We start from the raw sequence: 13,367 nt of genomic DNA, 5'->3' as shown, positions 1-13,367 counted from the left end.
GTATACAAACAAAAACAGACAAACAAAAAGACTGATAAAAGTATATGAGAAAAGAAACAAAAATATATATATATATATATACAAGCAAATAAAGAAGAACCTCGTCAAAAAGAACCCCAAGTATAAGATTTATATACTATCAGGACAAACACAAAAACACAGAAACACTGGCGGAAGATAAAGATGGGAGAGTGGTTATAAATTCTCATGTGGTCGAGGAAGTTTGTTTTGATTCTTCCTGGATGTATCTTGATACTTTTGTTAAAGGACTCAACTTTCCTAAGATAAAGGGGGATTAAAAATTGGCTTACCTGTAGGGATAGCATTGATTGGGAAAGGGGATTACCTTGAAGTTTAACTCTATATGAATATTAGAAAATAAAAAAAATAAAAAAGGAATAAACTAGACTAAATAAACTAAAATATTTTTAAAAATTTAAAAAATAGAAATGCAAAAGAAAAACACAGGTGTATGTATCAAAAAGTTCAGGTTAGAAGGTTATTATGGAATTTGATGTACTGGACAGCTCACTGTGATGGTAAATAGGTTAAAAAATTATCTATATAAAAAAAAATGAACCATAATAGTGGGAACGAGTTAAAAATAAAAGTTGTCCTATGAAGTAGTGGTGGCTGTTCTCTTGTAGTCTTTTTTTTTTTTTTCCTGGTTGGTTTTCTGGGGGAGGGGTCTGCCACTTGGGTTTTCAGTCAATGATGTTCCCGGAGTTAATTCCTCCCGCCCCCCTCAAGGGGGTGGGCTTTGAGGAAACCGGTTTTTTCAGGCTTTTGTTCTCTGGAGGTTTTTATGTTTGTTCACTTTTTTTTTTCCTCTCGCCTTGACTGCTTTTGATGGTTTTTGTAGGTTTAGAGGAAAGCAAACTGCACCCTGACCTCCCTCTGAGAGAGAAGCCTCAGTCTGCTCTCCTGTGGGTGCTGCAGAGCCCATATAAATTTCCCCTTGGCCACTGGCAGAGCAGGTTCTGAGTCGCGGTCCCTGGGGACGCAGGATCTTCTGCTTGTACCCAAAACCACAGCAGTGTCGGCTGTCTGGGCAGTTCCAGACCGCCAGAGAGGTTCCAAGCAGCGATCGCACACTGAGATTTTCCCGCTGGTCCGGGATGGGAGTGCCTGGTCTTTCTGGGTTTAAGAGCGCCGGGCTTGCGCGCACCTCTCTCAGGGGAGGGTGTGGGTCATGCGCACGCATCTCAGGCTCTGGTGGAATGGCGTGGGTCTAAGAGCGCCAGGCTGGGCCTTCGCGCACCTCTCTCAGGGGAGGGTGAGGGGCACGCAGGTCTCAGGCTCTGTAGCACAACTCAGTGTTCTGCCATCTGGCGAGGCTCCCAGCCCCTCACAGGAGCCGGACCCCACGCGTTCTCGGGTGCGCTGGCGGCTCAGGGACCAAGACCTGGTTTCTCCACCATACTCTCTCTGGCTCAGTGCCAAAGGAGGCTGTCCTAGGTCCGGGGACTTAAGCCCCTGTCTCTAGCCTCCCTGATTCCCACAATTCCCCCTCCCTGCAATCCTTTGCTCTTTTGGAGTGCTTTCTATCAGTCTCCAAGTTAATGCTGGTCTCCAGACACAGGGCACTCTCGCTCGTATTAGGGGTATTACTTTCCAACCGGTCACCTCTGGTGACTCCCTCCCCCTTTTGTTTATCTTTCGATATCAGTCCGACGTTCCCACTCCGCTTTACCTGCCCACTGGCGTCTTCTGCCCCTGTAGAGATCCAGATGTGTATAATTCTGATCTCAGGCTGATTTCATGGGTTATCGGAGTTCTTTGGTAGGGAATCAGCTCACTTTAGGGTACAGGTTGAAACGGCGCCTCCTCCTACTTCCCCGCCATCTTGTCTCCCCTCCTTTCTTTTTCTTTTTTTGTTTTCTTTTCTTCTTCTTCTTCTTCTTCTTCTTCTTCTTCTTCTTCTTCTTTTCAAATCGCCTCTGTACCTAGCATTTCCTTTTTGCTCTTAGTGTTGCATTCCCTCAGGCACAGGAATACTCATGAGACCAGTGCAAACCCTCATAAGACTGGGCGAACTGTGCACCTGAGCCAATCCTTACCTTGTTCAGCTCATGCCAGTGGCAGAGGGTGGCAGCTGAGAAACATTTCCCAGAAGGCTGGGCTGCATGTGAGCCAAGGCTCTAAGCCCACAGCACATATCCACTGTCCCATGAATTGTACTTACAATATACAAACTCTAAGGTTAAATTATTAATAATTTCAAATGGAAGACTACAAAATATTACTTCAAGTGCAAGGGTGACTGTACTGGTCACATGTACCGATCACAGAAGAACAGATCAAGACCTCCTCCTGAAGCATTATCTTGTCCAGAGTTTATGGTCCTTCTTGGGATTGTGAATAGTTAGTAGTAGGGGTGTCATGAGCCTTGGAGGAGTGATGGACAGCCTTCTTACCTATGCTGCCCTTCCTCCAAGACACCTCCTAATCATGCCATGTTCAACTATTTGCCTGCAGGTGGAAGGAATAGAGGTAAGGGAGTGGGCATGGCCTACCTAGATCTGTCAAACTGGGCCACGCTCTGTCCAAAGCTAGCTCCATCCTCTTGAAATATCACAGGCTCCTCCACATCCAAGTTGAATCCATGATAAGAAGCCAGGACTGAGGAATATGGATAAGAAGGCAAGGGTAAGAGGAGCAGTCAGAAAATCCTCACATCCTCTGGACCCCTGACTTATTGGGATCTTGATGCCTACCCCAATCCAACTCATTTACCCAAAAGAAAGGTGTTTTCTTTTTTCTTTTTCTTTGTTTCCTGATTTGCCATCTGTTTGATTCCTGTTTCTCTTCCTCCCTCAGAAATTATCAAACAGTTATCAAAAAATTATCATACAAAGAATGACAATCCAGAAAAATGCCCCCTCAAGGATATTTCAATGGATATCCATAATCCTGGTCTGTTAGATCAAGCATGTCCCCTAAAGATAAAGTGACCATTGAGTTTATTTTCTAAATTAAGACCTTCTGTGAGTGAAAGGGGCACTCTCAATAATTACATCAGAGAGGGAGGCAGGATGGAAGAAGAGTAGGGGACCCCAATTCAAGCAGTCCCCTGAATTTAGCTGAATATCTATCAAACCAGTTTGAACACCCATAGAATCAGCCTGAGATGTAAGGATATATTCCTGGATTTCTGTAAGCAGAAAAGTGACTGCTTTTTTGCAAGATATGGTGTGCAAAGTTGTGAATCTGAGGGGAGGTGTTGGAAGATAAAGGCAAGGGGGAGGGAGCCTCCATAAACTGGTTCCTTGAAAGTCATATAACACCCAAAATTGGAACCCTTAAAAATCTGCTCTAGTGAGAGATACGCCTCTCCAAAAAAAGGGTTCTGGAATGAAAAGACAGAATTCTAGGTAGGACATTGTGGTCTTGGGATCCTAGCAATCAGAGAGCAAACAGGGGTGCCTGAACTGGTAGAGTGCCCAAGTAGTGGAGCCAAAAAGCAGGTGTTGTTCAGTGAGCCCAGGAGAGGACTATCAGCTCAGGTCACCTTAAACCATCAGTAACTGCTTTTTTCCTGAACAGCCTGAAAAGGACTGGAACCTGCACCTGCAACAGGAAAAAGCTCAGTAGCACCCCAGATAGGACATTAGGGTGGCACCCAAACATGATCCAGGAGCTTTGGGTGTCCATGCATGAGCATGCCACCAGTCAGCGTTTTAGAGGGAAAGGGCAATGGCATTCCTGGGCCCCTGGGACTACCTCTGAGAAAGTTACTGTGGGCATGAACCATAGGAGGCTGCAGATTTCAGTGGTGCATGCAGAAGTGGAGATGTTTGTCTTGAAGGGTTTATTAAAGAGGGCAGACTGCAATCCTTCTGCTCTGGCCAGTGGATTGGGCACTGCCATTTTGCTCTGATCCTCTGAAGAGGTGCAAAAAGCCTCCAGGGAACAAAAGTCACACAGAGGACCAGTTTGCACTGAGCCCATCCCCTTGACAGGGGTGGGGACAACTCCACCCAGGCAGGGATACCTGAGAAACAGCACTGCAGGCCCCTCCCCCAGAAAACGGTCTGAAAGAACAGATGGAGGACAAGCCTATGGATCTCACAAGACTGAAATGCAAATACCAGGGGAAAATAGTACATTGCATTCCAGGTGTTACTTCACAACTCATTTATTTTTTAGATAAAATTCTCCTTTCCTTTTCTTTCTTTTTCTTCTGCTTTTTCTTTTCTTTTTTTTTTCTTTTTACCTTCATCCCATTTCAACCTGGTGCTTATTATACCAACTTATATTTCATAGTCACTTTTTAACTTCTATCTTTTTCCATCTACATTTTTATAGATATATGCTTCATTTTAGTCCCTTTTCCACTCTACTCAATTTTATCTTTATATATCTTTATATATAATTTTATCATATATATAAATTGTCATATATATATAATATACATATACATACACACACACATATAAACTTTACTTTCCTTGCAATTTTGGAATGTGCTGTCTTCTAACACACAGACCAAAATTCACTCAGGGATAGGTGGATATTACCCTGCTTTGTCACACTGTGAGAATATAGTCTCTCTTTCCTCCTCCTTTTTTAAAAAAATTTATTCTTGTGTTTCATTTTGGCTTTGTTTTTCTGTGGTGGCTTGTGACTACTCCAGTATTTTCTAAGGTGCATCTCACTTGGGTGTGGTTGATATTTTGGACTCTTCCATTTACCCACCCATCATTCTCTGGATGGAATAAGGAGGAACACACACACACACACACACACACATGCAGTGTTCTCTGCCATAGAGCTAATCAATATGGATATAAGTAAGATTTCAGAGATAGAATTCTGGAGAGCAATCATAAAGTTAATGGCTAGGCTTGAGAAAGGTATAAGTGACAATATAGAATCTCTAAGGGCAGAAATGAGATCTAATCAGGCCGAACTTAAAAATGCTATCAATGAGATGCAGTCTAAACTGGATACACTAACAGCTAGGGTCAATGAGGCAGAAGAAAGAATAAGTGATCTAGGAGATAAGCTGCTGAAAAGGAAGGAATTGAGGAAAACAGATAGACAACTAATAGCCCATAAATAAAGCTTGGAGAATTTAATGATGCCCTGAAATGTTCCAATGTCAGAATTATTGGAATCCCTGAGGGGGTAGAGATAGAGGGGGCTGGAAGGTATATTTGAGCAAATCATAGCTGAGAACTTCCCTAATCTGGGGAAGGAAACAAGCATTCATGTCCAAGAGACAGAGAAGACCTCTCCCAATATCAATGAAAATAAATCAACACCCTGACATATACTAGTGAAGCTTGCAAATCTTACAGCCAAAAAATCTATGGAGAGGAGATTCCTTACATATGGAGGGAGAAACATCAGAATAACATCAGACCTATCCACAGAAACCTGGCAATCCAGAAAGGGCTGGTAAGACATATGCAGGGTACTAAATGAGAAGAACATGCAGCCAAGAATACTTCACCCAACAAGGCTCTCATTCAGAATGGAAGGAGAGATACAGAGCTTCCAGAAGAGACAGAAAGTGAAAGAATATGTGACCACCAAGCCATCCCTACAAGAAATATTAAGAGGGATTCTGTAAGTGAAGAGAGACCCCAAGAGTCACATAGACCAGAAAGAAACAGAAAATCTACAGAAACAGGGACTTTCATGGCACTAAATTCACATCTTTCAATAGTTACTCTGAATGTAAATGGACTGAATTCTTCCATCAAAAGACACAGAGTTTCAGATTGGATACAAAAGCAGGACCCATCCTTTTTCTGTCTACAGAAGACTCATTTTGAAACTAAAGACACTTCCAGATTGAAAGTGAGGGGATGGAAAACTATTTATCATGCCAATGGACCTCAAAAGAAGCTGGGGTAACAATTCTCATATCAGACAAATTAGATTTTAAACCAAAGACAATAGTAAGAGATGTAGAGGGACACTATATCATACTTAAAGGATCTATCCATCAAGAAGAGATAACAATTATAAATATCTATACCCCTAACATGGAAAAGGCCAATTATATAAACCAATCAATAATCAAAATAAAGAAATATGTTGATTATTATTATTAATGTATTAATACATTAATAGTAGGAGATGTCAACACTCTTCATGGCCAAGGACAGATTATCTAAGCAGATCAACAAAAAAAAAAAAACAATGACACATAGGACCAGATGGATTTCATAGACATATACAGAAGATTCCACCCTAAAACAACAGAATACTCATTCTTCTCAAATTCATATGGAACTTTCTCCAGAATAGACCACATACTGGTTCCCAAATCAGGTCTCAACCAATACCAAAAGATTGCAGTTATTCCCTGCATATTCTCAGACCAAAATGTTTTGAAACTGGAACTCAACCACAAGAAATTTGGAAGGAATTCAAACACTTGGAAGTTAAAGTGCATCCTGCTAAAGAATGAATGGGTCAACCAGGATATTAAAGAAGGACTTAAACAATTCATTTAAACTAATGAGAATGAAAACAAATTGGTCGAAAACCTATGGAATACAAATGTAGTGAAAAGAAGGGACATATGCACCCCAGTGTTCATAGAAGCAATGTCTACAATAGCCCAACTTCTGAAAGAGCTAAGATGCCCTTCAGCAGATGAATGGATAAAGAAGATGTGGTCCATATACATGATGGGGTATTACTCAGCCATCAGAAAGGATGCATACCCAGCTTTTGCATCAACATGGATGGGACAGGAGGAGATTATGCTGAGTGAAATAAGTCAAGCAGAGAAAGTCAATTATCATATGGTTTCACTTATTTGTGGATAAGTGAATTTGGGATAGTGCTATCCCAAATTCACTTATTTTTGGATAAGTGAATTTGGGATAGTGCTATCCCAAATTGTGCTATTTGGGATAGCATGGAGGACATTTGAATAAGGAAGGAAAAAATGAAGGGGGAGGATAATGGAGGAGGAGATGAACCGTGAGAGACTGTGACTCCAAGAAACAAACTGAGGGTTTTAGAGGGGAAGGGATGGGGGGATGGGTTGCCCTGGTGATGGGTACTAAGGAGGGCACATATTGCATGGAGCACTGGATGTTATATGTAAATAATGAATTTTGGAATACTGCATCAAAAACTAATGACATACTGTATGGTGACTAACAAAACATAATTAAAAAAATAATAATAAAATAAGAAGAAAGAAAGAATGACAAACCAGAAAAAGAAAGAAAACCTATGCGATACTGCAAAGGCCATCCTAAGAGGGAAGTGCGTAATCATCCAAGACTCTCTCAAGAAATTGGAAAAATCCCAAATGCACAAGCTCACCTTACACCTAAAGGACCTGGATAAAGAGCAATAAATAAAGCCTAAACAAAGCAGGAGAAGAGAAATAATAAAAATTATAGGAGAAATCAATAAAATACAAACTAGTTCATTAATTGAAAGAATGAATAAGATCAATAAACTTCTAGCCAGACTTATCCAGAAGAAAAGGAAAAGGACCTAAATTAATAAAATCATAAATGAAAGAGAAGAGTGCAGACTAATGCAAGGAAATAGAAACAATTATTAGAAATTATTACCAGAAACAATATGCTAACAAATTAAGCAAACTGGAAGGAATGGATGCCTTCCTGAAAACTTATAAACTACCAAGACTGAAACAGGAAGAAATAGACAATCTGACCAGACGAATCACGAGCAAGGAAATTGAAGCAGTAATCAAAAACCTCCCAAAATATAAGAGTCCAGGGACAGATAAATTCCCAAGAGAATTCTACCAAACATTAAAAGAAGAAATCATACCTATTCTACTGAATCTGTTTCAAAAAATAGAAATCGAAGGAAAACTTCCAAAGTCATTCTTTAAGGCTGGCATTAACCTGATCCCAAAACCAGACAAATACCCCATGAAAAAGAATTACAGACCAATATCCCTCATGAAAATGAATGCTAATATACCCACCAAGATCCTAGCCAATAGGATACAACAGTACATTAAAAGGATTATTCACCACAAAAAAGTGGGATTTATTCCTGGGATGCAAGGGTGGTTCAACATTCACAAATCAATCAATGTGATAGATCACAATAATAAAAGAAGAAACAAGAGCCATCCTAATCAAAATACCAATGGCATTTTTCAAAGTGCTGAACCAAACAATCCTAAAACTTGTATGGAACCAAAAAACGCCAAATTGCCAAGGAAATGTTAGAAAGGAAAAAGAAAGCTGGAGGCATCACATCTTCCGATTTCAAGCTATATTACAAAGATGTGATCACCAAGACAGCATGGTACTGGCACAAAAATGGACACATAGACCAATAGAACAGAATAGAGAGCCCAGATGTGGCCCCTCAACTCTATGTCAAGTAATTTTGACAAAGCAGGAAAAAACATCCAATGGGAAAAAGACAGTCTCTTCATTATATGGTGCTGGGAGAATTGGATAGTTATGTATAGAAGAATGAAACTAGACCATTCTGTCACACCATACACAAAGATAAACTCAAAATGGATGAAAGACCTCACTGTAAAACAGGCATCCATCAAAATTCTAGAGGATAACATAGGCAGTAACCTCTTTGACAACAGGCAAAACAACTTCTTTCAAGACAAGTCTCCAAAGGCAAGGGAAACAAAAGAGAACAGGAACGTTTAAGATTTCAGCAAGAGGGACGCCTGGGTGGCTCAGTTGGTTAAGCGGCTGCCTTTGGCTCAGGTCATGATCCCAGCGTCCTGGGATCGAGTCCCACATCGGGCGCCTTGCTCATCAGGGAGCCTGCTTCTCCCTCTGCCTCTGCCTGCCATTCTGTCTGCCTGTGCTTGCTCTCTCTCCCTCTCTCTCTCTCTGACAAATAAATAAATAAAATTAAAAAAAAAAAGATTTCAGCAAGATAAAAAGGTTCTGCACACAAAGGAAACAGTCAACAAAACTAAAAGGCAATCCCTGGAATGGGAAAAGATATTTGTAAATGACACTATGGACAAAGGCATGATATCCAAGATCCATAAACTTCTATAATCTTCACAAACTGAACACCCAAAAAAACAGATAATCAAGTCAAAAAATGGGTGGAAGAGATGCACAGACACTTCCCCAAAGAAGATATACAAATGGCTAACAGACACATGAGAAAATGTTCATCATCATTAGCCATTGGGGAATTTCAAATCAAAACCACATTGAGAAATCACCTCACACCAGTTAGAATGGCAAAACTTGACAAGGCAGGAAACAACAAATGTTGGAGAGGATGTGGAGATAGGGGAACCCTCTTATACTGTTGGTGGGAATGCAAGTTGGTGTAGCCACATTGGAAAACAGTGTAGAGGTTTCTCAGAAAATTAGAAATAGAGTTACCCTATTACCTGGCAATTGCACTACTGGGTATTTATCCCAAAGAAACAGATGTAGTGAAAAGAAGGGTTATGTGTACCCCAATGTTCATAGCAGCAATGTCCACAATGACCAAACTCTGGAAGGGCCCAAGATGCCCTTCAAAAGATGAATGGATAAAGAAGATGTGGTCCATAGATGTAATGGAATATTACTCAACCATCAGAAAGAATTAATACCCACCATTTTCATCGACATGGATGGAAGTGAAGGAAATTATGCTAAGTGAAATAAGTCAAATAGAAAGACAATTATCATTTTGTTTCACTTATTTGTGGAATGTAAGGAATAGTGTGGAGGACATTAGGAGAAGGAAGGGAAACAAAGAGAGGGGAGACAAACCATGAGAGACTATGGACTCTGGGAAACAAACTGAGGGTTTTAGAGGGGAGGGAGGGATGAGTTAGCCTGGTGATGGGTACTATGGAGGGCACATATTGCATGGAGCACTGGATGTTATATGCAAACAATGAATCATGGAACATTATATCTAAAACTAATGATATACCATATGGTGACAAACATAACATAATAATAAATAAATAAATAAGAGACAAGAGCCATATGATCCTCTCAACAGATACAGAGAAAGCATTTCACAAAATACAACATCCTTTCTTTTTTTTTAAAGATTTTATTTATTTATTTGACAGAGATCACAAGTAGGCAGAGAAGCAGGCAGAGAGAGAGGAGGAAGCAGGCTCCCCGCGGAGCAGAGAGCCCGATGCGGGGCTCGATCCCAGGACCCTGGGATCATGACCTGAGCCAAAGGCAGAGGTTTTAACACACTGAGCCACCCAGGCGCCCCAATACAACATCCTTTCTTGATTAAAACTCTTCAAAGTAAAAGAATAGAGGGAACATAACTCAATATCATAAAAGCCATCTATGAAAAGATCACAGGGAATATTATTCTTGATGGAGAAAAACTGAAAGCTTTTCCCTTATAGTAAGGAGAGAGATGCCCACTCTCACCACTACTGTTAAATATAGTATTAGAAATCCTGGCCTCAGAAATCAGGGAAAAAAGAAATAAAAGGCATTCAATTTAGCAAAGAAGAAGTCAAACTCTCTCTCTGTCTCTCTCTCTCTCTCTCTCTCTCTCTCATCTCTCCATCTTCCTTTCAAAGAATGGTTCTGTTTCTGAGTATGACAACAGGCTCTATGGCTGGACAAGTAGGAGGGTGCCAAATGTCTCAAACTCAAATGCCCCGGAGGGCAGGCAGGTGACATCAGTGAGTGAAGTGGGTAAGTGTGAGCACCAGAGAATTACAGGTACCTACAGTTTGTGGCCCTTTTAAAGGAAGTAGCAATTACCAAGCTCTAGTGTTCAGAGCTCTAGACCATCCCATTTCTCAAGAGAAGCTGACAGTCTGGATTTTGTGTGGAATCTAATTTTTAACTGACACACAAGTAATTTCAAGTGACACATGGGTATGGTCTTGATACAGTTTTCTATTTCTGGACTATTCTCTTGGCAGCAGTGGGACAGCATACCTGAAATCAAGACTTGAAGGACATGAGGGACCAAAAAGATGATATCCAACATGTCCCCTCCCTAGTGACCCCTATGGCCTTCCCCTGAGAACCTGGGACTCTGTCCCCCATACCACACACACACCAGGACCCCAACAGGAGGAATTATGGAAAGGGAGCACATCCTCCTCCCAATCATAGCCTACAAGTCCATCTTCTCTCATCTTTGCTCGGGTTATGACCCTCTCCTGATTCCAGGCCAATCCTCCTTCCACACAAGACTCTGGACACTAGGATCCTCCCCTGTTCTCAGCTCTTCCAGAGAGCTATATGAGCTAACCACCAGCCCCAGCCTGCCCTACCAGACAAAGATGCACCCTCAAGGATTCTCCCAGGCCTGAAAGCCTCCACTCACCACCCAGGAGGAGCACAATTCCAAAAGCCATCACTGAGCAAGCATTGAAGAAGTGAAGAGTTGAGCAGTAGAACACTGAAGGGCACTCAGTGCCCTTGGGGAGAGTTAAAATACTGACTCAGGGCCTTGAAATAACAGAAGGAGGAGCACAGTCAGGAAGTTCTTGGTTAATCACAGAACAGAGGCAGGGGCAGGAGGCCAAAGACACCCTTGGGGGAAAATCCCCAATACTCTCCCACCACCACCACCTCCGTAAATCTGGCTTCCTTTTCCAGTGCCTGGCTTTCCCAGAAGACCATCTTCCCCCAGCCCTTGAGACCCAGTTGGTAACCAAGGCAACCTGGGACCCCTCTGGGACCTCAGCAACCAGGTTGCATATAAGTGAAAGTAGTGAAACAGATGCCTGCCGAAGCCCCACTGCATGAATGTGAGCCTGAAGAAAGGCAGACCTCCACCTCAGATAGCAGTGTTGGGGGAGGGGTAGCATAAGTGAGGGTGTTGTTTAAAAAAGCAGACTCCATCAAGAGATAAATGGATACCCACCAACTGAGGACCACAGGGAAAGGGAGGGAAAACTGAAGGGAAAGGGGTGGGGGGATGGGGTAATCAGGTGACGGGTATTAAGGAAGGTATGTGTAGTGATGAGTATTGGGTGTCATAGCACAACTAATGAATTGTTGAACACTACATCAAAAACTATAGATATATTATACATTGGTGAATTGAACATAATAAAAAATTTTAAGTACATGGATTTTCTTTTTATCTTATATTATTTTATTTTATTTTATTTTTTCAGTGTTCTAAGATTCATTGTTTATGCACCACACCCAGTGCTCCATGCAATACGTGTCCTCCTTAATGCCCACCACCAGGCTCACCTAACCCCCTACCCCCTCGCCTCCTAGAGGAGAACATAGTACATGGATTTTCTACAGGCTATTAGAATTAAATCTACCCAATCCATTTTTTAGAAATAGAGATAAATGGATAATCAAATGGGCAAATGGGCTTAGTAGTCATATAATAGGTTGACTAGTCAGTGTTAAAAGAGAACAGACTACATATATATGTAACAACATGGATGAATTTCAACTTTGTCTAAGTAAAAAAGGTAGACACCAGGCTGCATAATGTTTGATTCCTTTCATACAAATAGGCGAAACCAATCTATAAGGATAGAGACAGAACAATAATTGCCTCAGATGAGGCAGACAGGGAAATTCTAACACTTGTAAATTTAACATTCAACCCTTGATGTTTTACTATTTAATAGTTTAATATTTTAACGTTTGTTAAATGGGAGAATTTTTGCATCTGTGTCCATCAGGGATATTGGCCTCTTTTGGTAATTCTTTTTTGGTGAGGGCTTTGTATTGTTTTGGAATCAAGGTAATGCTGACCTCATAGAATGAGTTTGGAAGTTTTCCTTCCTTTTCTATTTTTTGTAGCACTTTGGGAAGATTAGGTATCAATTCCTCTTTAAATGTTTGATAGAATTCCCTGGGAAGACATCTGGCCCTGGATTTTAGTTGGTTAGGATATTTTTTAATACAGATTTTGATTTCTTTTCTGGTTATCGGCCTGTTCAAATTTTTTATTTCTTCCTGTTTCACTCCTGGTAGTTTACATGTTTCTAGGAATTTATCTGTTTCTTCCAGATTGCCTGATTTTTGTTGTCATGTAATTTTTCACAATTTTCTCTGATAATTGTTTATATTTCTGTGGTTTTGCTTTGATCTCTCCTCTTTCATAATTTTACCTATTTGGGTCCTTTCTTTTTTCTTCTTGATATGTCTGGATAGGTGTTTATCAATTTTATGAATTTTTTTCGAAGAATCAGCTTCTAGTTTCTTTTTTTAATTGTGTTATGTAGGTTGCCATACAGTACATCATTAGGTGTTTTTTAATTTTTTATTAACATATAATGTATTATTAGCCAGAGGGGTACAGGTCTGTAAATTGCCAGGTTTACACACTTCACAGCACTCACCCTAGCACATACCCTCTCCAATGTCCACAACCCAACCACCCACTCCCTAACCCCCTACTCCCAGCAACCCTCAGATTGTTTTGTGAGATCAAGAGTCTCTTATGGTTTGTCT

At 40.9% G+C, this 13,367-nt stretch overlaps 1 protein-coding gene across 2 annotated transcripts in view; it reads right to left on the bottom strand.

Moving 5' to 3' along the window:
• The window catches only part of LOC111162189 (integrin alpha-D-like), a 50,687-nt gene extending 39,394 nt beyond the window's left edge, over positions 1 to 11,293 (bottom strand). For both annotated transcript variants that reach the window (XM_022526417.1, XM_022526418.1), the window contains exons 1-2: positions 11,263 to 11,293; positions 2,517 to 2,622 (exon numbers count right to left, since the gene is read on the bottom strand). In XM_022526417.1, the coding sequence (XP_022382125.1) occupies positions 2,517 to 2,622; positions 11,263 to 11,293 (137 nt within the window). The remainder of the gene's footprint in view (positions 1 to 2,516; positions 2,623 to 11,262) is intronic.
• Positions 11,294 to 13,367: the final 2,074 nt, after the last annotated feature.

This window comes from Enhydra lutris, unplaced genomic scaffold (assembly GCF_002288905.1).
Source record: "Enhydra lutris kenyoni isolate GAN:26980312 unplaced genomic scaffold, ASM228890v2 scaffoldscaffold90, whole genome shotgun sequence".
NCBI classification, from domain to species: Eukaryota; Metazoa; Chordata; class Mammalia; order Carnivora; family Mustelidae; genus Enhydra; species Enhydra lutris.
The sequence above is the reverse complement of the archived record's forward strand: the minus strand, read 5'-3'. Positions and strand labels throughout refer to the sequence as shown.